At 35.8% G+C, this 26208-nt stretch overlaps 1 protein-coding gene across 1 annotated transcript in view; it reads left to right on the top strand.

Moving 5' to 3' along the window:
• Positions 1-4838: 4838 nt before the first annotated feature.
• The window catches only part of LOC307184616 (uncharacterized protein C1orf185 homolog), a gene marked incomplete at its 5' end in the record, with an annotated part of 72168 nt that continues 50798 nt past the window's right edge, over positions 4839-26208 (top strand). The window contains 2 exons of the mRNA XM_079918232.1: positions 4839-4851; positions 5394-5429. Coding sequence (XP_079774358.1) covers positions 4839-4851; positions 5394-5429 — 49 coding nt within the window. The remainder of the gene's footprint in view (positions 4852-5393; positions 5430-26208) is intronic.

Raw genomic sequence — 26208 nt, forward strand, 5'->3', positions numbered from 1 at the left:
ATTATGGTTTTCTCAGGGTATATGCCCACTAGTAGGATTGCTGGGTCATATGGTAGTTCTATTTGTACTTTTTTAAGGAACCACCATACTGTTCTCCATAGTGGCTGTACCAATTCACATTCCCACCAGCAGTGCAAGAGTGTTCCCTTTTCTCCACACGCTCTCCAGCATTTATTGTTTCTAGATTTTTTGATGATGGCCATTCTGACCAGTGTGAGATGATATCTCATTGTAGTTTTGATTTGCATTTCTCTAATGATTAATGATGTTGAGCATTCTTTCATGTGTTTGTTGGCAATCTGTATATCTTCTTTGGAGAAATGTCTATTTAGGTCTTCTGCCCATTTTTGGTTGGGTTGTTTATTGTTTTGTTATTGAGCTGCATGAGCTGCCTGTAAATTTTGGAGATTAATCCTTTGTCAGTTGCTTCGTTTGCAAATATTTTCTCCCATTCTGAGGGTTGTCTTTTGGTCCTGTTTATGGTTTCCTTTGCTGTGCAAAAGATTTGCAGGTTCATTAGGTCCCATGTGTTTATTTTTATTTCCATTTCTCTAGGAGGTGGGTCAAAAATGATCTTGCTGTGATTTATGTCATAGAGTGTTCAGCCTATGTTTTCCTCTAAGAGTTTGATCGTTTCTGGCCTTACATTTAGGTCTTTAATCCATTTTGAGCTTATTTTTGTGTATGGTGTTAGGGATTTTTCTAATCTCATACTTTTACAGATACCTGTCCAGTTTTCCCAGCACCACTTATTGAAGAGGCTGTCCTTTCTCCACTGTACATTCCTGCCTCCTTTATCAAAGATAAGGTGACCATATGTGCGTGGGTTTATCTCTGTGCTTTCTATCCTGTTACACTGATCTATATTTCTATTTTTGTGCCAGTACCATATTGTCTTGATTACTGTAGCTTTGTAGTATAGTCTGAAGTCAGGGAGCCTGATTCCTCCAGCTCAGTTTTTCATTCTCAAGATTGCTTTGGCTATGCGGGGTCTTTTGTGTTTCCATGCAAATTGTGAAATTTTTTGTTCTAGTTCTGTGAAAAATACCAGTGGTAGTTTGATAGGGATTGCATTGAATCTATAGATTGCTTTGGGTAGTAGAGTCATTTTCACAATGTTGATTCTTCCAATCCAAGAACATGGCATATCTCTCCATCTATTTGTATCATCTTTAATTTCTTTCATCAGTGTCTTATAATTTTCTGCATACAGGTCTTTTGTCTCCTTAGGTAGGTTTATTCCTAGATATTTTATTCTTTTTGTTGCAGTGGTAAATGGGAGTGTTTTCTTGATTTCACTTTCAGCTTTTTCATCATTAGTGTATAGGAATGCTAGAGATTTCTGTGCATTAATTTTGTATCCTGCTACTTTACCAAATTCATTGATTAGTGCTAGTCGTTTTCTGGTAGCACCTTTAGGACTCTCTATGTATAGTATCATGTCATCTGCAAACAGTGACAGCTTTACTTCTTCTTTTCTGATTTGGATTCCTTGTATTTCTTTTTCTTCCCTGATTGCTGTGGCTAAAACTTTGAAAACTATGTTGAATAATAATGGTGAGAGTGGGCAACCTTGTCTTCTTCCTGATCTTAGTTGAAATGGTTTCAATATTTCACCATTGAGAATGATGTTGGCTGTGGGTTTGTCATATATGGCCTTTATGATGTTGGGGAAAGTTCCCTCTATGCCTACTTTCTGCAGGGCTTTTTATCATAAATGGATGTTGAATTTTATGGAAAGCTTTTTCTGCATCGATTGAGATGATCATATGGTTTTTCTCCTTCACTTTGTTAATATGCTGTATCACATTGATTGATATGTGTATTTTGAAGAATCCTTGCATTCCTGGGATAAAACCCACTTGATAATGGTGCGTGATTCTTTTAATGTGCTGTTGGACTCTGTTTGCTAGTATTTTGTTGAGGATTTTTGCATCTATGTTCATCAGTGATATTGGCCTCTCGTTTTCTTTCTTTGTGACATCCTTGTCTGGTTTTGGCATCAGGGTTATGGTGGCCTCATAGAATGAGTTTGGGAGTGTTCCTCCCTCTGCCTGTTTTTGGAAACATTTGAGAAGGATAGGTGTTAGCTCTTCTCTAAATGTTTGATAGAATTCGCCTGTGAAGCCATCTGGTCCTGGGCTTTTCTTTGTTGGAAGATTTTTATTCACAGTTTCAATTTCAGTGCTTGTGATTGGTCTGTTCATATTTTCTATTTCTTGCTGGTTCAGTCTCGGAAGGTGGTACATTTCTAAGAATTTGTCCATTTCTTCCAGGTTTTCCATTTTATTGGCATAGATTTTCTTGTAGTAATCTCTCATGACCCTTTGTATTTCTGCAGTGTCAGTTGTTACTTTTCCTTTTTCATTTCTAATTCTATTGATTTGAGTCTTCCCCTTTTTTTCTTGATGAGTCTGGTAATGCTTTATCAATTTTTTTTATCTTCTCAAAGAACCAGCTTTTAGTTTTATTGACCTTTGCTATGGTTTCCTTCATTTCTTTTTCATTTATTTCTGATCTGATCTTTATGATTTCTTTCCTTCTGCTAACTTTGGGGTTTTTTTGTTCTTCTTTCTCTAATTGATTTAGGTGTAAGATTAGGTTGTTTATTTGAGATGCTTCTTGTTTCTTAAGGCAGGATTGTATTGCTATAAGCATCCCTGTTAGAACTGCTTTTGCTGTGTCCCATAGGTTTTGGGTCATCGTGTTTTCATTGTCATTTTTTCCTAGGTACTTTTTGATTTCCTCTTTGATTTCTTCAGTGATCTCATGGTTATTAAGTATTGTATTGTTTAGCCTCCATGTGCTTGTAGTTTTTACAGATTTTTTCCTGTAATTGATATCCAGTCTCATAGCGTTGTGGTCAGAAAAGATACTTGATACAATTTCAATTTTCTTAAATTTACCAAGGCTTGTTTTGTGACCCAAGATATAATCCATCCTGCAGAATGTTCCATGAGCACTTGAGAAGAATGTGTATTCTGTTGTTTTTGGATGGAATGTCCTATAAATACCAATTAAGTCCATCTTGTTTAATGTATTATTTAAAGCTTGTGTTTCCTTATTTATTTTCATTTTGGAGGATCTGTCCATTGGTGAAAGTGGGGTGTTACAGGCCCCTACTATGATTGTGTTATTGTCGATTTTCCCTTTTATGGCTGTTAGTATTTGTCTTATGTATTGAGGTGGTCCTCTGTTGGGTGCATAAGTATTTACAATTGTTATATCTTCTTCTTGGATCAATCCCTTGATCATTATGTAGTGTCCTTCTTTGTCTCTTGTAATAGTCTTTATTTTAAAGTCTATTTTATCTGATATGAGAATTGCTACTCCAGCTTTCTCTTGATTTCCATTTGCATGGAATGTCTTTTTCCATCCCCTTACTTTCAGTGTGTGTGTGTCCCTAGGTCTGAAGTGGGTCTCTTGTAGACAGCATATATATAGGTCTTGTTTTTGTATCCATTCAGCCAGACTATGTCTTTTGGTTGGACCATTTAATCCATTTACATTTAAGGTAATTATCAATATGTATGTTCCTATTCCCATTTTCTTAATTCTTTTGGGTTTGTTATTGTAGGTGATTTCCTCCTCTTGTGTTTCCTGCCTAGAGAAGTCCCTTTAGCATTTGTTGTAAGGCTGGTTTGGTGGTGCTGAATTCTGTTAGCTTTTCCTTGTCTGTCAAGGTTTTAATTTCTCCATCAAATCTGATTGAGATCCTTGCTGCATAGAGTAATCTTGGTTGTAGGTTTTTCTCCTTCATCACTTTAAATATGTCCTGCCACTCCCTACTGCGTTGCAGAGTTTCTGCTGAAAGATCACCTGTTAACCTTATGGGGATTCCCTTGTGTGTTATTTGTTGTTTTTTCCCTTGCTGCTTTCATATTTTTTCTTTGTATTTAATTTTTTATAGTTTGTTTAATATGTGTTTTGGCGTGTTTCTGCTTGGACTTATGGGACTCTCTGTGCTTCCTGGACTTGATTAACTATTTCCTTTCCCATATTAGGGAAATTTTCAACTATAATGTCTTCCAGTATTTTCTCAGTCCCTTTCTTTTTCTCTTCTTCTTCTGGGACCCCTATAATTCAAATGTTAGTGTGTTTAATGTTGTCCCAGATGTCTCTGAGACTGTCCTCAGTTCTTTTCATTCTAATTTCTTTATTTTGCTCTGCAGTAGTTATTTCCACTATTTTATCTTCCAGGTCACTTACCTGTTCTTCTGCCTCAGTTATTATGCTATTGATCCTTTCTAGGGAATTTTTAATTTCGTTTATTGTGTTGTTCATCATTGTTTGTTTGCTCTTTAGTTCGTTTAGGTCCTTGTTAAACGTTTTTGTATTTTCTCTATTCTATTTCCAAGATTTTGGATCATCTTTACTATCATTATTCTGAATTCTTTTTCGGGTAGACTGCCTATTTCCTCTTTATTTGTTAAGTCTGGTGGGTTTTTACCTTGCTTCTTCATCCGCTGTGTTTTTCTGTCTTCTCATTTTGCTTAACTTACTGTGTTTGGGGTCTCCTTTTTGCAGGCTGCAGGTGCGTAGTTCCCATTGTTTTTGGTGTCTGTCCCCAGTGGCTAAGGTTTGTTCACTGGGTTGTGTAGTCTTCCTGGTGGAGGGGACTAGTGCCTGTGTTCTGGTGGATGAGGCTGGATCTTATCTTTCTGTTGGGCAGGTCCACTTCTGGTGGTGTGTTTTGGGGGTCTGTGGCCTTATTATGATTTTAGGCAGCCTCTCTGCTAATGGGTGGAGTTGTGTTCCTGTCTTGCTAGTTGTTTGGCATAGGGTGTCCAGCACTGTAGCTTGCTGGTCGTTGAGTGAAGCTGGGTCTTGGCATTGAGATGGAGATCTCTGGTAGATCTTTGTCGTTTGATATTATGTGGAGCTGGGGGGTACTTGTGGACCAGTGTCCTAAAGTTTGCTCTCCCATCTCAGAGGCACAGCCCTGACGCCTGGCTGGAGCACCAAGAGCCTTTCATCCACATGGCCAGACCAAGGTCAACCAAAGTTGTGGTAATTATTTCCCTTGTAGGCGTCCACATGATATTACGAGGCACCATGGGAAGAGTATAGTAGTAGCTACCATGTCTTAGGTCCTGTGGATTACATTGCTAAGTGAAAGAATCCAGTCTGAAGTGCTACACACTGTATGACCTCATTTATATGACATTCTTTTCCATCAGGCACACCACCTTCCAGCAATTCCTGAGGAGGTGGGGCTCCCGTCAGCGTGAACTGGACTCCACAACGTCCCAAAGCTGAAGCCTCAGCAACTCCTGAGGAGACTTGGCTCCCATTAGCATGGACTTGACCCTGTGTTGTACCAAAGCCCCTATGCTGTCAGCATGGACTCAGCCCCATGTGTTCCAGAAGCCAAAGCCCCTGTGGGTCCTGAGGAGACCAGGTTCGCGTCAGCTGCCTGGGGGAGCCAGGTCTGTGGGCAGATCCTGCCATACTGTTTTTAATACTATAGTTTTGTAGTATAGTTTGACATCAGGATGTGTGATGCTTCCAGGTTTGTCCTCTTTTTCAGGATAACTTAGATTATTCAGGGTCCTTGTGGTTCCACACAAATTTTAGGATTTTTTTTCTATTTCTGTAAAAAATTCCTCTGGAATCTTGATAGGTATTACATTAATTTTGTGGAGTATGAACAGTTTAACATTAATTTTTCTAATTTACACAGAATATCTTTCCATTTATTTATGTCTTATCCAGTTTCTTTCATCAGTGTTTTGCACTTTTCAGTGTACAGATCTTTCATCTCCTTGGTTAAATTTATTCATAAGTATTTTATTGTTTTTGATGCTATTGTAAATGGGGTTATTATCTTTATTTCTTTTTTCAGGAAGTTTGTTGTTAGTGTATCAAATTCAAAATGTTTTGTATCCTGAAACTTTACTGAATTTTTGTGTTATTTCTAACGGGGTTTTTTGTGGGGTTTTTTGGCATGGAATCTTCAGCACTTTCTAAAAAATAAGATAATATTTTCACACAGAGACTACTTTACTTTTTCCTTTCAGATTTGGATGTGTTTTATTTCTTTTTCTTCCGTAATTGCTCTTGCTACAACTTCCAGTACTATGTTGAATAGGAGTGATGAGAGTGGGCACCCTTGTCTTGTTTCTGGTCTTAGAGGAAGAGTTTTCAACCTTACACCACTGAGTAAGATGTTAGCTGTGGGCTAGTCATATATAGTCTTTATTATGTTGAGGTTCATTTCGTCTATAACCAATCTGTTGAGAGTTATTATCATGAAAAGACACTGAGTTTGTCAAATGCTTTTTCTGCATCTATGGAGATGATCATATGTTTTTTTTAGGTGAAATTAACTCTATTACTTAAATAAACAGGTAATATGTTTTATTTAAACCAATGTATCCAAAGTATGTAATCAATCTAAAAATTAATAAGAAATTCTACTTTTTTGACAGTATTCTTTTCTTTATTGAAGTATAGTTGATTTACAATATTATATGTTTCAGGTGTATAGCTTAGTGCTTTAATATTTTTATACATTATACTCCATTTAATGTTACTATAAAATAATGGCTGTAATTCCCTGTGCTGTATAATATATCCTTGTTGTTTATCTATTTTATACATAGTAGTCTGTTTCTCTTAATCTCCTACTCCTATCTTGCCCCTTCTCTCTTTTTTTCTCTCTGCTGGTAACCACTAGTTTGTTCTCTATATCTGTAAGTCTGTTTCTGTTTTGTTATGTTCATTCATTTATTTTTTAGATTCTCTATATAAGTTAGAGAATAGAATATTTGTCATTCTCTGTTTCATTAAGCATAATACCCTCTAGGTCCATCCATGCTGTTGTAAATGGCAGGAGAGAAATTCTGCTTTTTTTAACCTTTTGACCTCCTTCACCCAGCATATGATTTTTATCTTTCATTCTATTAATGTGGTGTATCACATTTATTGACTTGCATATTTTGAGCCATCCTTGCATCCCAGGGGTAAATCTCACTTGATTATGGTTTATGATCCTTTTAACATGCTGAATTCAGTTTGCTGGTATTTCATTGAGAATTTTAAAATCATTCATCTGATATATTGGCCTGTAATTTTCTTTTCTTGTAGGGTCCTTATCTGGATTTGGTATCAGGGTAATAATGCTGGTCTCATAAAGAGAGTTTGGGAGTGTTTCCTTCTCTTTTGGGTGTTTTTTTGAGTTTGAGAAGGACTGGCATTAATTCTTCAGTAAATCTTTGTTGGAACTCACTAGGGAAATTATCTGGTCCTTGGGCTTTTCTTTGTTGAATGAGTTTTGATTACTGATTCAACTCCTTACTCATTCTTGGTCTGTTCAGATTTTCTGTTTCTTCATGTTTCAGTCTTGGTAGGTTGTATGTGTCTAGGAACTTATCCATTTCTTCTTGTCTATCTAATTTCTTGGTGTATAATTGTTCATAGTAGTCTCTTATGATCCTTAGTATTTCTGTGTCTTGTTTTTCATTTCTGATTTTATTTGAGTACTCTTTCTCTTTTTTTTCTTAGTCTACCTAAAAGTTTGTTAATTTTATTTATCCTAAAATAATCCAGTTCTTAGTTTTTTTGGTCTTTTCTATTGTGTTTCTCATCTTTATTTCATTTATTTCTGCTCTGATCTTTGTTATCTCCTCCCTTCTGCTAACTTTGGCTCTAGTTTTTCCTTCTTTTTCTAGTTCCATTCATTATAAACTTAGGCTGTTTATTTGAGGTCTTTCTTTTTTTTTCTTAATGTAGTCATTTATCACTATAAACTTGCCTCTTAGAGTTGCTTTTGCTGCATTCCATAAGTTTTGATATGTTGTGTTTCCATTTCATTTGTTTCAAGATATTTTTTATTTCCCCTTTTTATTTCTTCTTTGGCCCATTTGTTGTTCAGGTTTGTGCTGTTTAATTTCCATGTATTTGTGAATTTTCCAGTTTTCTTCCTCTTACTGATTTCTAGTTTCATGCTCTTATAGTTGGATAAGATACTTGGTATGATTTTAATATTAAATTCATTAAGATCTGTTTGTGACCTAATATATTTTTTATCCTGGAGAATGTTCCATGTGCTATTTGGAAAAATATGTCTTTTGCTGTAGTTGGACGAAATGTTATTTCTATGTCTGTCAGGTTTATTTGGTCTAATGTACAGTTCATGTTCCACGTTTTTGAAATTATTTTTTAGTTTGGATGATCTATCCATTGTTGGAAATGGGGTTTTGATGTCCCTTAACTATTACTGTATTGTTATTTCTCCCTTAGTATTTGCTTAATATATTTAGGTGCTGCCATGTTGAGTGCATGCATGTATACAATTGTTATATCCTCTTGATGAACTGATCATTGTATCATTATATAATGACTTATTTTGTCTCTTGTTACAGTTTTTGACTTAAAGTTTATTTTGTCTGATGTAAGTGTAGCTTGCAAAAGAGAGCAAGGGTTATCTCTTTTGGTTTCCATTTGCTTGGAATATATTTTTCTATCCCTTCACTTTGATGAATGTCATTGAAGCTGAAGTGTTTCTTTTTCCTTATTATTTTTTCTTTTTGGCTGCACCATGTGGCATGCAGGATCCTAGTTCCCTGACCAGGGATCAAACCTGTGCCCCCTCCACTGGAAGTGCGGAGTCCCAACCACTGGACTGCCAGGGAAGTCCTGAAGTGTTTCTTTTAGGTAGCATATAATTGGATCTTTTTTTTTTTAATCCATTGAGTCATGCTTTGCCTTTTGAATGGGGAAATTAATCCATTTACTTTAAAGTAATTACTGACTGGTATGGATTTACAAATGTCATCTTATTGTTTTCTGGCTATTTTTTAGTTCCCTTGTTCCTTTCTTCTTCTCTTGCTACTACTGTAGGTTTTTCCTTTGTGGTTACCATGTGACTTACATAAAACATGTTAAAGATATAACAATTTATTTTAAGTTGATATGAACTTAACTTCAGTTGTGTACAACAACTCTACACTTTTTCTCCCCCTCCCACATTTTATGTTCTTGTTGTCACAACTTATGTCTTTTTATATTGTGTTTTCATTAAGCATTATTAATTATTTTTAGTACTTTTGTTTTAACGTTTATGCTAGAGTTGAATGATTAACACACCACTATATTACAGTATTGGAATATTCTGATTGTGACTATATACTTACATTTACCATTGTGTTTTATATATTCATATGTTTTCATGTTATTCTATAGTGTCCTTTCATTTCAGCTTGAACTCCTTTCAGCATTACTTGTAAGTCAGGTCTAGTGGTGATGAATTCCCTCAGCTTTTGTTTGTCTGATAAAGTTTTTATTTGTTCTTTATTTCTGAAATACAATTTTGTCAAGTAAATTATTCTTGGTAGGTAGTTTTTTCTTTCAGTACTTTGAATATATCATCCCACTCTCTCCTAGCTTGCAAAGTTTCTGCTGGGAAATTCACTGATAGCTTTATGGGCCCTTGTAGGTGAGAAATTTTTTCTCTTGCTGCTTCTAAAATTCTCTCACCTATTTTTGATTGCAGACAGTTTAATTATAATGTGACTTGGAGAAAATATTTTTGAGTTGAGTTGATTTCAGTTTGGGACCTATAAGCTTCATGAACTTGGATATCTGAGTCTCTCCCCAGATATGGGAAGCTCTCATCCATTATTTCTTTAAATAAGTTTCCTACCCCTTTTTCCCTATCTTCTCTTTCTGAGAATCCACTAATTCATGGATTGTTTCTCTTAATGGTATCTCAAGTTCATGTAGGCTACCTTCACTCCTTTTCATTTTTTTCTTTGTTCTTTTCTGACTGGATAATTTCAAATGACCTGTATTCTACTTCATATATTCTTTCTTCTGCTTGATCAAGTATGCCCTTAATGTTCTCTAGTGCATTTTGCATTTCACTCATTGTGTTCTTCAACTCCAGAGTTCTTGGATTTGTTTTATGATTTCTATCTCTCTGTTAAACTTCCCATTTTGTTTATGTATTGTTTTCCTGGTTTCATTGAATTGTCTTTCTGTGTTTTTTGTAACTCATTGAACTTCCTTAAAACAACATTTTGAATTCTTTATAATGCAAATCGCATAGCTCCATTTCTTTGGGGTGGTTACTAGAAATTATTGTGTTCTTCTGATGGTGTCATGTTTTCTTTATTCTTTCATGTTCCTTGAAGTTTTGTGTTGCTGTTTTTGCATTTTAAGAAACAATTGCCTCTTCTAGTTTTTTTATTATTATTATTGAAGTATAATTGCTTTACAATATTCTGTTAGTTTCTGCTGTACAATGAAGTAAATCAGCTATATATATACCAATATCCCCACCTTTTGGATCTCCCTCCCATGACCCACATCCCACCTGTCTAGGTTGTCACAGAGCATGGAGCTGAGCTGCCTGTGCTTTATAGCATGTTCCCACTAGCTGTCTATTTTATGCATGGTAGTGTATATATTTCCACCCTAATCTTCCAATTCATCCCACCCTCCCCTTCCCCCCTAGTGTTGACATGTCCGTTCTCTACGTCTGCATCTGGATTTCTGCCCTGCAAATAGGTTCATCTGTACCATTTCTCTAGATTCCACATATATGTGTTATAATACAATATTTGTTTTTCTCCTTCTGGCTTACTTCACTCTGTATGACAGACTATAGGTCCATCCACATCTCTACAAATGACCCAATTTTGTTCCTTGTTATGGCTGGGTAATATTCCACTGTATATATGTACCACATCTTTTTTATTACATCTTTTTTAGAGTATAATTGCTTTACAATGTTGTGTTAGTTTATGCTGTACAACAAACTGAATCAGCTATATGTATACATATATCCCCATATCCCCTCCCTTTGAGCCTCCCTCCCATCCTTCCTATCCCACCCTTCTAGGTCGTCACAAAGCATTGAGCTGATCCCCCTGTGCTATGCAGCATCTTCCTACTAGCTATCTATTTTACATTTGTTAGTGTATATATGTCAATGCTAATCTCTCACTTGGTTCCAGCTTCCCCCTCCCCCACACACAGACTGCGTGTCCTCACGTCTGTTCTTTATATCTGCATCTTTATTCCTGCCCTGCCACTAGGTTCATCAGTACCATTTTTTTTCTTTCTTTTTTTTTTAGATTCCATATATATGCATTAGCATACAGTATTTGTTTTTCTTTTTCTGACTTACTTCACACTGTATGACAGTCCATCCACCTCACTACAAATAACTCAATTTCATTCCTTTTTATGGCTGAGTAATATTCCATATTATATATGTGCCACATCTTCTTTATCCATTCATCTGTCAATGGACATTTAGGCTGCTTCCATGCCCTGCTATTGTAAATAGTGCTGCAATGAACATTGGGGTACATGTAACTTTTTGAATTATGGTTTTCTCAGGATATATGCCCAGTAGTGGGATTGCTGGGTCATGTGGTAGTTCTATTTTTAGTTTTTTAAGAAAGCTCCATACTGTTCTCCATAATAGCTGTATCAGTTTACATTCCCACCAACAGTGCAAGAGGGTTCCCTTTTCTCCACACCCTCTCCAGCATTTATTGTTTGTAGATTTTTTGATGGTGGCCATTCTGACTGGTGTGAGGTGATACCTCATTGTAGTTTTGATTTGCATTTCTCTAATAATTAGTGATGTTGAGCATCTTTCTATGTGCCTCTTGGCCATCTGTATGTCTTCTCTGGAGAAATGTCTGTTTAGGTCTTCTGCCCATTTTTTGATTGGGTTGTTTGTTTTTTTGATATTGAGCTACATGAGCTGTTTGTATATTTTGGAGATTAATCCTTTGTCCATTGCTTTGTTTGCAAATATTTTCTCCCATTCTGTGGGTTGTCTTTTCATTATGTTTACAGTTTTCTTTGCTGTGCAAAAGCTTTTAAGTTTAATGAGGTCCCATTTGTATTTTTGTTTTTATTTCCATTACTCTAGGAGACAGATCCAAAAAAATATTGTTGCAATTTATGTCAAAGAGTGTTCTCCCTGTGTTTTCCTCTAAGAGTTTTATAGTGTCTGGTTGGTCTTACATTTAGGTATTTAATCCATTTTGAGTTTATTTTTTTGTATGGTGTTAGGGAGTGTTCTAATTTCATTTTTTTACATGTAGCCATCCTGTTTTCCCAGCACCACTTATTGAAGAGGCTGTCATTTCACCATTGTATATTCTTGTCTCCTTTGTCATAGATTAGGTGACCATAGGTGTGTGGGTTTACCTCTGTGGTTTCTATCCTGTACTATTGATCTATATTTCTGTTTTTGTGCCAGTACTATACTGTCTTGATTACTAAAGCTTTGTAGTACAGTCTGAAGTCAGGGAGTCTGATTCCTCCAGCTCCGTTTTTCTTTCTCAAAATTGCTTTGGCTCTTCAGGGTCTTTTGTGTTTCCATACAAATTGTAATATTTTTTGTCCTAATTCTGTGAAGATCACCATTGATAATTTGATAGTGATTGCACTGAATCTGTAGATTGCTTTGGGTAGTCATTTTCACAATATTGATTCTTCCAATCGAAGAACATGGTATATTTCTCCATCTGATTCTGTCCTCTTTGATTTTTTTCATCAGTGTTTTATCATTTTCTGCATACAGGTCTTTTGACTCCTTAAGTAGGTTTATTCCTAGGTATTTTATTCTTTTTGTTGCAGTGGTAAATAGGATTGCTTCCTTAAATTCTCCTTGTGATCTTTCATTGTTAGTGTATAGGAATGCAAGAAATTTCTGTGCATTAATTTTGTATCTTGCAACCTCACCAAATTCATTGATTAGTTCTAGCACTTTTCTGGTGGCATCTTTAGGATTTTCTATGTATAGTATCATTGTCATCTGCAAACAGTGACAGTTTTACTTCTTCTTTTCCAATTTGTAGTCCTTTTATTTCTTTTCTTCTCTGATTGCCGTGGCTAAAACTTCCAAAACTATGTTGCGTAAGAGTGGTGAGAGTGGACATCCTTGTCTTGTTCCTGATCTTAGAGGAAATGCTTTCAGTTCTTCACCATTGAGAATGATGTTTGCTGTGAGTTTGTCATATACAGCCTTTATTACGTTGATGTAGGTTCCCTCTAGGCCCATTTTCTGGAGAGTTTTTATCATAAATGGGTGTTGAATTTTTCAAAAGCTTTTTCTGCATCTATTGAGATGATGATATAGTTTTTATTCTTTAATTTGTTAAGTGGTGTATCACATTGATTGATTTGCATATATTGAAGAACGCTTGCACCCCTGGGATAAATCCCACTTGAGCATGGTGTATGATCCTTTGAATGTGTTGTTGGATTCTGTTTGCTAGTAATTTGTTGAGGATTTTTGCATCTATGTTCATCAGTGATATTGATCTATAATTTTCTTTTTTTTTTAATATCTTTGATTTTGGTATCAGGATGATGGTGGCCTCATAGAATGAATTTGGGAGTGTTCCTCCCTCTGCAGTTTTTTGGAAGAGCCTGAGAAGGATGGGTGTTAGCTCTTCTGTAAATGTTTGATAGAATTCACCTGTGAAGCCATCTGGTCCTGGACATTTATTTGTTGGAAGATTTTAAATTACAGTTTCAATTTCATTACTTGTGATTGCTCTGTTTATGTTTTCTAATTCTTCCTGTTCAGTTTTGGAAAATTGTACCATTCCAAGAACTTGTCCATTTTTTCCAGGGTGTCCATTTTATTGGCATATGGTTGTTTGTGGTAGTCTCTTATAATCCTTTGTATTTCTGTGGTGTCAGTTGTGATTTCTCCTTTTGCTTTTCTAATTTTATTGATTTGTGTCCCTCCCTTTTTTTCTTGATGAGTCTGGCTAAACTTTTTTCAATTTTGTTTATTTTCTTGAAGAAATAACTTTTAATTTTATTGATCTTCACTATTGTTTTCTTCATTTCTATTTCATTTATTTCTTATCTGATCTTTATGATTTCTTTCCTTCTACTGACTTTGGGTTTTCTTAGTTCTTCTTTCTCTTGTTGCTTTAGGTGTAAGTTTAGATTGTTTATTTGAGATTTTTCTTGTTTCTTGAGGTGAGATTGAATTGCTATAAACTTCCCTCTCGCAACTGCTTTTGTTGCATCCCATAGGTTTTGGGTCATCGTGTTTTCATTGTCATTTGTTTCTGTGTATTTTCTGAGTTCCTTTTTGATTTTTTCAGTGATCTCTTGGTTATTTAGTAGTGCACTGCTTAGCCTCCATGTGTTTGTGTTTTTACAGTTTGTTTCCTGCGTTTGATTTTTAATCTCATGGCATTGTGGTCAGAAAAGATGCTTGATACAATTTTAATTTTCTTAAATTTTCCAAGGCTTGATTTGTGACTCAAGATGTGATGTATCCTGGAGAATATTCCACGTGCACTTGAGAAGAAAGTGTATTCTGCCACTTTCGGATGGAATGTCCTATAAATATCAATGAAAATATCTTATCTGTTGTGTCATTTAAAGCTTTATTTCCTTATTTATTTTCTGTCTGTATGATCTGTCCATTGGTGTAAGTGGGTGTTAGAATTTTGGATCCTTTCTCATGCAAATTGCATAGCTCCATTTCTTTGGGTTGGTTACTAGAAATTATTGCATTCTTTTGATGGTGTCACGTTTTCTTCATTTTTTCTTATTCCTGGAAGTTTTGTGTTGCTGTCTTAACATTTGAAGAAACAATTGTGTCTTCTAGTCTTAACTGACTGGGCTCAAGAGATAAATACCTTCTGTCTGACCTATTAGGGATTCTGAGGCTTTCTCAGTCCTTCTCTATGTTCCACACTTCTTTTTCCCTTCTAGTGGGGAATTCTTAAGTCTGTGTGTATTTTCTTTTTCCTGAAAAGTCAGGTCGGGTACTGACAACTTTCCATTTTCTTTCCTTAGGGCAATGTTGAATGCTTGTTTGTGTGCTTTCTTTCAATCCTCCAGAGTCAGGCCAGCATTCTGCATGTGCTCACTAGCCATCTGCAAAGACCTGTTCTCACTTCTGAGGGCATGCACAGGGAACCGGCTTTGGGGTGTCAGGGTGTGGATGAGGCCTGCAGAGTGTTTGGGCTGTCCACGGGCCAGCTGTTGTATCCTCAGAAATGGCATCACCAGTGGATTGTGTGTGGGTTTCCTGATGGAGTTCATGAAGTGGTTAGTAGGATCTGTGTCCCTTTGTTATGGTGTATTCTGAGCCCTGGGTGCCATTCTTTCAGCCCCTCTCTGACCCTCTATTGTACCGTTCATGACAGTATTCAAGGGAGAAATGGGCCTCTTTGGCAGCATCCTGAACAATTAGGGAAATCTGGGTGCTTACTCATATGCTCTCACTTTTTCCCATGGGAGAAATCATGGACTAAGAAGATCTCTCTTGGCACTGAACTGTGCCGCCTTGGGGATAAAGTAAAACTGTTCCTTTTACCTTCTTCAATGCATCCAATCTCAGATTTTTTTTTTTCCCTCCAACGACGTGCTGGAACTTCTCAACTGGACTTCCAGACTTCCACAAAGGCATTCTCATCCATGGGTGGTTGTCAAAATTGGTGTTCTTTGAGGGGAAGATGGTAGAAAACTCTTATTTCACCATTTTGTTGGCATCACCCCCCAGCCAATAAAGTCCTTTATTTTAACTTCAAGGTAGGAATGTAATCAGAATGTAATCTAATCTTCTAATCAGTTAGAAGAAGATGAGTAAAAGTATATTTAATAAGATGAAAGTCATTCACAATTATACATTGTGTAAGCTGTGAGAGTCATGATGAAATTTATGAAATAGCAGTTTTGTGATGTAGTACAAGAAGTAAGAAACTTCTTAAACCATTTAATTATCTTTAGCAGTTTTTAGTTGATGATCTGTGGACATTATTGGTCGTTATTTTTAACCCACCCAGATCTGGGCAGGACAACTAAGAATTTTAGTGGAATTTATAACTAAAGTATAAAAAACTAGAAAACTGGGAGATTTAACATTTTGACTGAATTTTAAGTCCTTCAAATTAACACAATTTTAAAAATTTAGTGTTACTAAGAATTTTTGCTATCTATAATTTCTATCTTTCCTCAGATAAGGTAGACATCTATTTTTTTTAATATTGGCTTTAGTTTATAATGTTTAAGAAACAGCATTTAATTTCTATATCTGGAAAACTTCAAAAATGAAAGAGATTAATAAGGTGACAAAAACTAACAGTCAGAATGTAATGAATGAGGCTGGGGGCTTTGGAGTATAGATCAAAGTCAATGAAAAAAATTATCTGTGCCTAAAAAACTGGTGAAGGGAGGGGAAAAAAGAAGTATGTGCGGCAAGCAGAAGCTTTTTCTTGTTTTCTCTAAAACTATTTATTTTAAAAATTAATTTTTATTGGAGTATAGTTCCTTTACAATTTTGTTTAGTTTCTGCTGTACAGCAAAGTGCATCAGTTATATATATACATATATCCCCCTTTTTTTAGATTTCCTTCCCATTTAAGTCACCACAGAGCACTGAATAGAGTTCCCTGTGCTATACAGTAGGTTCTCATTAGTTATCTATTTTATACATAGTAGTGTATATATGTAAATCCCAGTATCCCAATTCATTCCACCACCCTGCCCCGCTTGGTGTCCATAAGTTTCTTCTCTACATCTGTGTCTCTATTCTGCTTTGCAAATAAGTTCATCTGTACCATTTTTCTAGATTCCACATATAAGCAACATTATATGATATTTGTTTTTCTCTTTCTGACTTACTTCACTCTGTATGACAGTCTCTAGGTCTATCCAGGTCTCTGCAAATGGCACTATTTTGCTCCTTTTTTATGGCTAATATTCCATTGTATATATGTACCACATCTTCTTTATCCATTCCTCTGTTGATGGACATAAAACTATTTTATGATGAAAACTTAGTCTGGTTGTAGACACTTACAACTCTGAGTAGGAAGTAAACCACAACTTTCTGTCAATCTTTGATTTACTTTACATCTAGATAAGGTAGAATGGCACTGGAATATTATTAACAGGAACACTAAAAAGATAATGGCTAAAGTCTCTTCCCTTTCAAGTTGTAATTATTTTAGAGATCTTTTTTGGGGATGAGATGAAGAACATCAACAAAGCAAAGTGAAATACATTAAGTGAGTGTGTGACCAACCCTACTTAGTATTTCCCAGACTGTTTTTGTTATTCTACACCTAGATTTACTTCTAGTACACGTAATAGTATACTTGTGAAAATAGCATATTTAAAAAGTAACTTCAGTTCTAGCAGCCCAGCTCATTAGCTATTACATCTCCTGATGGGGATCATAGGATAACTGGAAAAAAAAAAAGATCAAGTATTATAACTATGCTGGCTGTTCAATTTATTAAATTGTTTAGTTTAACATTTCCTGGCTTGATGTATGCAATGTTTCAAGTTTTCTTGCATATAGGTCAATTTCTGCGTAATGTCTATACAGTCATCTCTCAATACCAAAAGATTTTGTTCCAGTGCAAGGGATGGTAGGAAGTTTTTCTTCATTTGTGCTTACTTTTATGTTAGATTTCGGTTAGTCCTTCTACCTTGTTGCCTTGCTTATCCAACATGGTTATTTCTTTGTAACAATTTCTTCAAAAGATAGTTTAAATTGTTTGAAAGATTTTTCTATGTTTATTAATATTGTCATTTTAAAAATCAACCTTAAGAATAGAATTTTTGATAATAAAAGATCAAATGGTAAAGTTTCAGGTTCAGCATTATTAGGTTAATACATGCATCACTGGAACTGTGCTAAAATAAAACAGTAGTTACTGGGGTAACATACAGTCACTTTCGCTGATTTGTGGCAGCTCCCAAGTAACAGGACATAGTTGTCTATGATAGAGCTATAGACCCTATTGACAACTATTACTGACACTTGTTTTTTGTTTGTTTGGCCACACCGTGCAGCCGGCTTGTGGAATCTTAGTTCCCTGACCAGGGGTTGAACCCAGGCCCAGCAGTGAAAGCGCTAAGTCCTAACCACTGGACTGCCAGGGAATTCCCTATTGACACTTGTTTTATCCATATTACCTTGAATGAGGTATGTGAGGCCAGATTCAGATCAAAAGAGAGAAACCAGAAAGACTTTTACAGTTTATTATACTCACAGCTCCCTAGAAAGAAGCAGTATGCCACACAGGCCCACTCAGGGGAAATACCAGGGTAGAACACAAGGCAGAGGGAGAGTCGGGGACAGTAGGCAAGTGCCTCTGTTTTGATTTCTGTGAGAAGGAATAGGGTGAGACAGGGTAAAGAGGCTTAAGGTGGGCTGGTTTGAATAATTTCATAGGCTTTGGAACATAGGAGCTGTTCTTGGTTGTCTGTTACCTGGCCCTGGAGCAGTTAGGGTGAGTGTACAGTGATTTGAAGTGTGAGAGCTCTGTAACGGAGGTTGTTGGGGGTATGAATTTCATTGGCTCCTCAAGAAAGGGAACTGACCAGCCTCTAGCCAGGGCTGCAAAACTGAGTTAAAATAGTCTTTATAAAAACTATATTACAACAGTGACTATAAGGAAATCTTTCACATACGTACTTTCATGAATGGAATTATATAAAACATATTTAATATAAACAGTTATATCTATAAGGTTGCTTGCAATAAGATTTGCTGATTGTATTGACCTGATTCTCTAAGGCTTGGAAGTTTCTGTTGTAGAAAAGATTAGTCTACTTTACTTTTTCCTTTTTATTCTTTTGCAGTTTTGAGGAGGTTAAATTAATTTATAGTCATATATTTGATCATTTCATAATGTATAATGAGCTTAACATATATGCTTATTTTATTTCAGAGTTTCTTATCAGGATTAGAAAGGAATGGGGGAAAAAAGTAGTAGTACTTTCAGTGATAAAATTTCATGGAGTTATGAAAGTGGAGTTCAGTCAGTTCAGTAACAGTTTAGAATAGAAACTTCAGGAAAGTAAACAGTCACATTTTAGGTGGCAATCAGAGCACCAATCTTAGATAAAGTGTCAGCTTAGGATAGCAGAGATTTATAAACTTGAAAATGCCAAACACTAGCAGCCATTCTAGAGATCTTAAAAGTAACATAAGAATGCCCTGGTTAAGAAAATGAAAACCCAGTTCAAAAAATATATGTACCCCTATATTCATTGCAGCATTATTTATAATAACCAAGATATGGAAGCAACCTAAGAGCCCATTAATAAATGAATGGATAAGATGTGGTGTGTGTGTGTGTGTGTGTATAATACATTATATGTATTATATATAATATATATATATATATAAAGTGGAATGTATATACATAAAGTGGAATATTACTCAACCATAAAAAAGAGTGAAATCTTGTCATTTGCAACAACATGGATGGATCTAGAGGGTATTATGCTAAGTGATATATATAAGTCAGATAGAAAGACAAATACCATATGATTTCACTTATATGTGGAATCTGAAAAAGAAAAGAAATGAACACACAAAACAAGACAGAAACAGACATAAATACAGAGAACAAATTGGTGGTCCCCAGAGGGGATTGGGGGGAGGTGATTGGGTGAAATAGGTGAAGGGGATTAAGAGGTACAAACTTCTGGGCTTCCCTGGTGGCGCAGTGGTTGAGAGTCTGCCTGCCAATGCAGGGGACACGAGTTCGTGCCCCGGTCCGGGAAGATCCCACATGCTGCGGAGCGGCTAGGCCCATGAGCCATGGCCGCTGAGCCTGTGCGTCCGGAGTCTGTGCTCCGCAACGGGAGAGGCCACAACAGTGAGAGGTCCGCGTACCGCAAAAAAAAAAAGGTACAAACTTCTAGTTATAAAATAAGTCACAGAGATGTAATGTACAGCATAGGGAATATAGTCAATAATATTGCAATAACTTTGTATGGTGACAGATGCATACTAGAGTTATTGTGATGATAAATTCATACTGTATAATTGTTGACTCACTCTGTTGTATACGTGAGACTAACATGATATTCTATGGCAACTATACTTCAATTAAAGAAATAAAAATGCCCTAGTGACTCTTCTAGGCTGGCTAACTACTTATCTTATACTCGTGGTTTTGTTCTCTGTGCCCAGACAGCAGCTGTAATTGCACCTCTGGTTAGAATTTGGCAACTCTAGAGTACCCCTCTTGATTCATAAGCATTTGAGTCTCTCTTTCTTTTATACTTACTCTTAGCTTATGCATCCATTAAGTTCTGACTTAAGTCCCACCTTCTCTTCAGTTATTTGTTATAATAAGCATTTATGATGTGTTAGCCACACATAATTTACTCTCCTGGCATTCTATCCCTATCTCTGATATTGGAATCTCAGGGCTCTGGGATGGGTTTCCAACTAATCCCACTATCACGACTTTGTCTTTGTTCTCTTGAGACCATTTTCCTTATTACAGGTTCTCCTTGGAAAGCAGCAACATCTATAACTAGAAGGAAATAGATTACAGAAATGAAAAAGCACTAATCTCCAACTTTTCTTATATGTTCTATTGTAGATTATCAGTACCTATTTATGAGATTGAGTTGTAAATCATTCTATAAAAACTAAGAATCTTTGCTATTTGTTTTATAAATTATGCTGTTTTATTTCATTGATTTTGTATTACTCATTAGAAACAAATTTTTGTCCCATTGGATAAAAAATTATATTAAGTAACTTATTTTACCTTTTTCAGTTGTGCTTTTTAGTTTTTCTGAGTAGCTAATAAATGTACCATGGGATAGAAGTCAAAATATGTAAAAGGATAGGGCACAATTAGAGAATTTAAATCTCATGATAAATTTTTGTTTTCCCCTCAAAATTCAACTGAAGATTTTCCAGAATAATGTATTACCATTTATCTGTAGTAGTGTCATTATTATTTGTACTTATGTAATTGTATATCTCTCAGATGCTTGTTTAAATTTGATGCTAAGCACTAACATAATACTTTGTGAAGTTGGTAACTTAGTGAAAATAATGAAGCACTATAATATTTTATTTCTGTGCTAAATGTCGTAAAAGCTGTTTCTCAAAAGCTGTAAAAGCTTTTCTCAAAAGCTATTAAATAAAATAATGCCCACCAGAGGATGCTGCAATTGCATGAAAAAGAGAAAACAATGGCCTCAATGATATTATACCTATCTAATTCACATCAGGGAAACTAAAACTTAAGTACTTATCCTAGCCGGTGTTACATGTTTATCTTTCAGCTTATGATCCACTCATCTTTTGGAAGAAAGGTTACAGTGAAGAGAACCTAGGAAAATGCAGAGGAAACTTAAGAGATAAAAATAGAAGACTACCTTAGTGAAAGTCAACAGACTGTTCTGTTGTTTGTATAATGAGCTTAAATAACATAATTGCTTGTGTTATTTTGATGCTCTAATGATACAATGTTCAACATCTTCTACTTCTAAATCCTTAAATGAGACTCCTTAGCATTGTTTAAAAAAAAGTGCCCCCAAAGATTGAACTGGTGATACAGGCAGTATCCCTTTCAAATTGACAATTCAGATCTTTACATGTATGGTAGTATGAAAATACACATTATCTTGAGGTATCCTTTCCAACTTCCACCAGGTTCTCAGGTAATTTCTTCAAGACCTTTATTACTCTCTGAAAGTAGCTTATTTGCTTATGTGTTTATTATTTGTCCTCTCCTACTAAAATATGAGTCCCAGGACCCTCATCTTGTTCATCACCGTATCATTGGCTTCAAAATGGTGTCTGGCACATGGTAGGTGCTCAGTAAATAATTATGGAATTAATGAATTCCATTCCCATTGTGTAGCAATTCTTCAAATGATAATATGAGCCATTCATAGTTCAATCTCTGTTGTGTACTATGCTGCAAGCAAAATTTAAGGATAAATTTTAAAGTGCCCAGGGACACAAAAGTGAATAGTATGGGGCCCTTTTCTTTGAAGTACTAACAAAGTTCCAACATTTTTAAGAAATGTATAACTTTCTTACTTTCAGAAAGGATTTAAAGTAGCTTTCAGTAAAAGTTATATAGTAGAACTGATTAAGATATAAAAGTTAAAAATGGAAGGAGAAATAGAAGAGTCATAATTTTAAAATTTTAGTTAACATAATTCCCATAATCAGGCATAAATTTTAGTTTGAACTTTCTTGTATTCAAGGCAAGGAAACACTGGGTATATAATTCTTATATCTGACAAATGAACACATTGTCAGTTGGTCTAAAAAGACTGTTTCTTGATATTGAATTCTAAAAGAAGTAAAGAGAATAAGAGAGAGGACCCAAATAAACAAAATAAGAAATGAAAGAGAAGAAATAACAACCAATACCACAGAAATACAAAAAATCATAAGAGAGTACTATGAACAATTATATGCCAACAAATTGGGCAACCTAGAAAAAATGGACAAATTTCTAGAAACATACAGCCTGCCAAAATTGAGTCAAGAAGAAACACTAGAAGTGAAATAGAATCTGTAAAAAAACAAAAATTCCCTGAAAACAAAGTCCAGGACTGGATGGCTTCACTGGGGAATTCTACCAAACATAAAAAGAATTGATACCTGACCTTCTCAAACTATTCCAAAAGACTGAAGAGGAGGGAACACTCCCAAATTCATTCTATGAAGCCACAACCACCCTGATAACAAAACCATACAAAGACACTACAAAAAAGGAAATTACAAGCCAATATCTCTGATGAATATAGATGCAAAAGTTTTCCAAAAAATGTTAGCCAACTGAATCCAATGATACACAAAAAGGATCATACACCATGATCAAGTTGGATTCATTCTAGGGTCTCAAGGATGGTTCAACATAACACAAATCAATTAGTATGATACGCCACATTAACAAAAGGAAAGACAAAAACCACTAGATCATCTCCATAGACAAAAAAGGTGACGAAATTCAACATCCATTCATGATAAAAACTTTTACCAAGGGACTTCCCTGGTGGCGCAGTTGTTAAGAATTCACCTGCCAATGCAGGGGACACCAGGTTCGATCCCTGGTCCAGGAAGATGCCACAGAGCAACTAAGCCCATGCACCACAACTACTGAGCCCACATGCCACAACTACTGAAGCCTGTGTATCTAGAGCCTGTGCTCCACAACAAGAGAAGGCACTGCAATGAGAAGCCCATGCACCACAACAAATATTAGCCCCCACTCGCTGCAATTAGAGAAAGCCTGCACGCAACAATGAAGACTCAATGCAGCCAAATAAATAAATAAATAAATAATAAAACCCTTCCTCCAAAAGCCATGAGGTAGTTTGGGTCTTTACAAAAAACAAACAAAAACTCTTACCAAAGTGGGTATAAGGGAACATATCTCAACACATTAAAAGCCATTTATGACAAACCCACAGGCAACATAATACTCAACAGCAAAAAGCTGAAAGCCTTTCCTTTAAAATCAGGAGCTAGACAAGGATGCCCACTCTTATGAATTCTATTCAACATAGTATTGGAAGTCCTAGCCACAGCAATCAGACAAGAAAAAGAAATAAAAGGTATCCAGATTGGAAGGGAAGAGGTAAAACTGTCACTCTTTGCAGATGACATGATACTCTATAGAGAGAACCCTAAATTCTCCCCACAAAAACTATTACAACTAATAAATTAATTGAGCAAGGTAGCAGGCTACAATAATAATATACAGAAATCTGTGGCATTTCTTTACACTAACAATGAAATATCAGAAGGAGAAAGCAAAAAAACCAACCCCACTTAAAATTGCATCAAAGGGCTTCCCTGGTAGTGCAGTGGTTAACAGTCTGCCTGCTAATGCAGGGGACATGGGTTCGAACCCTGGTCTAGGACGATCCCACATGCCATGGAGCAACTAAGCCCGTGAGCCACAACTGCTGAGCCTGCCCTCTAGAGCCTGCAAGCCATAACTACTGAAACCTGTGTGCCACAGCTACTGAAGCCTGCGCGCCTAGAGCCTATGCTCTGCAACAAGAGAAGCCACTGCAATAAGAAGCCCTCGCACCGCAACGAAGAGTAGTCCCTGCTCACTGCAACTAGAGAAATCCCACGCACAGCAATGGAAGACCCAATGCAGCCAAAAAAAAAAAAAAAGCATCAATAAAATAAAATACCTAGGAAGAAAGTTAATCAAGGAGGTGAAAGATCTATATGCTGAAAACTATAAAAACATGATAAGGAAATTGAAGGTGATTCAAAGAAATGGAAAGATATCCCATGCTTATGGATTAGAAAATCAACGTTGTTAAAATGGCAAGACTTCCCAAAGCAATCTACAGATTTAACATAATCTCTATCAAAATGCCTATGACATTTTTTCACAGAACTAGAACAAATAATCCTAAAATTTATATGGAACAAAAGACCCAGAATTGCCAAAGCAATCCTGGGGGAAAAAGAACAAAGCTGGAGGCATAACTCTTCCACACTTAATACTACAAAGTTGCATAATCAAAACAGCTTGTTATTGGCACAAAAACAGACATACAGTTCAATGGAACAGAATAGAAAGTCCCAAAATAAACCCACACACCTAAGGTCAATCAGTCTATGACAAAGGAGGCAAAAATATACAATGGAGAAAAGACAGTCTCTTCAGCAAGTGGTGTTGGGAAAGCTGGACAGCCACATGTAAATCAATGAAGTTAGAACACTCCCTCACACCATACACAAAAATAAACTCAAAGTGGCTTAAAGACTTAAATATAAGACATGACACCATTAAACTTCTAGAAGAGAACATGGGCAAAATATTCTTTGACATAAACCATAGCAATATTTTCTTACATCAGCGTCCCAAGGCAAAAGAAATAAAAACAAAAATAAACAAATGGGACCTAATGAAACTTAAAAGCCTTTGCACAGCAAAGGAAACTATCAACAAAACAAAGACAACCTATAGAATGGGAAAAAATCAATTGCAAATGATGTGACAGACAGGGGGGTCAATATCCAAAATATACAAACAGCTCATTCAACTCAATAGACAAACTATCCAAGTAAAAAACAGGTAGAAGACCTAAATAGACATCTCTCCAAAGAAGACATACAGATGGCCAATGGCACATGAAAAAATGCTCAACATCACTAATTATTAGAGAGATGAAAATCAAAACCACAATGAGGTATCACCTCCCATCTGTCAGAATGCCTATCATCAAAAAGTCTACAAATAAAAAAAAAAAAAAAGTCTACAAATGATGTAAGCTGGAGAGGGTATGGATAAAAGGGAACCCTCCTATACTGTTGATGGGAATGTAGATTGGTGCAACCACTGTGGAAAACAGTATGGAGTTTCCTTAAAAAACTAAAGTAGATCCAGCAATCTCACTCCTGGGCAGAGTGAAAAGATGAAAACGCTAGTTCGAAAAGATCCATGCATCCGAATGCTCATAGCAGCACTATATACGATAGCCAAGACATGGAAACAACCCAAGTGCCCATCAGCAGATGATTGGTTTAAGTAGAAATGGTATATATATATATATATATATATATATATATATATATATATATATATATACACACACACACACACACACATACATAATGGAGTATTACTCAGACATAAAAAAGAATATTGCCACTTGCAACAACATGGATGGACCTAGAGAATATCATACTGAAGTGAAGTAAGTCTGAAAATATGTTTTTAATTTTATTAGCTAATTTAATCTTTCCAGCCGTTCCCCCAGCCCCACCCAAAGTAGACATCAAGAAGCAGAATCAGAATTTAGCTCAGAATTTCTGCTTTGAAATCTGATACTTTTCCCCCTAGGGCTAGCCCATCTTCAAAAACAGATGAGTCCCAAGAGTATCTACAATTATGACTACACTTCCTTTATTTAAGTATCAAGAGGTTTTTATTTGTATTTTTTGTTTGCTTGTTACTGTTGTTTTGTTATTGAACATGGAATAGATTGTTTTGGGCTGAACTCTTTTCTGAAAGAATTGTTGTTATAATTGGCATCAGTCATTAAAGACTTGCTTATAATTTCTGCCCATCTGATTTTTAATATTATGTCCAGGTAAACCTTCAGGATGAGCTAGCTGTAAAACTTACCCACCCAATGCAAAAGTTACACATCTAATGAATAAAATTAGTTAGTATTATCCATTGGAAAGTGGAAAGCATTTTCCCTAAGTAGAAATATTGATTTTGGCATATTTGATATTAAACTGTTCTTCCTGGTTTGTGATGGTAAGGCTAGGGCATTAGCTTTAAGTCATGTACTGGCCTTTGTATTTCTCTTAATTTTTAAATTTTATTTATTTATTTTTGGCTGCACTGGGTCTTGTTGCTGCTCGTGGGCCTTCTCTAGTTGTGGTGAGTGGGGGCTACTCTTTGTTGCCGTGTCAGGCTTCTCATTGCGGTGGCTTCTCTT

Source organism: Stenella coeruleoalba, assembly GCF_951394435.1.
Source record: "Stenella coeruleoalba genome assembly, chromosome: 1".
Lineage (NCBI taxonomy): Eukaryota > Metazoa > Chordata > Mammalia > Artiodactyla > Delphinidae > Stenella > Stenella coeruleoalba.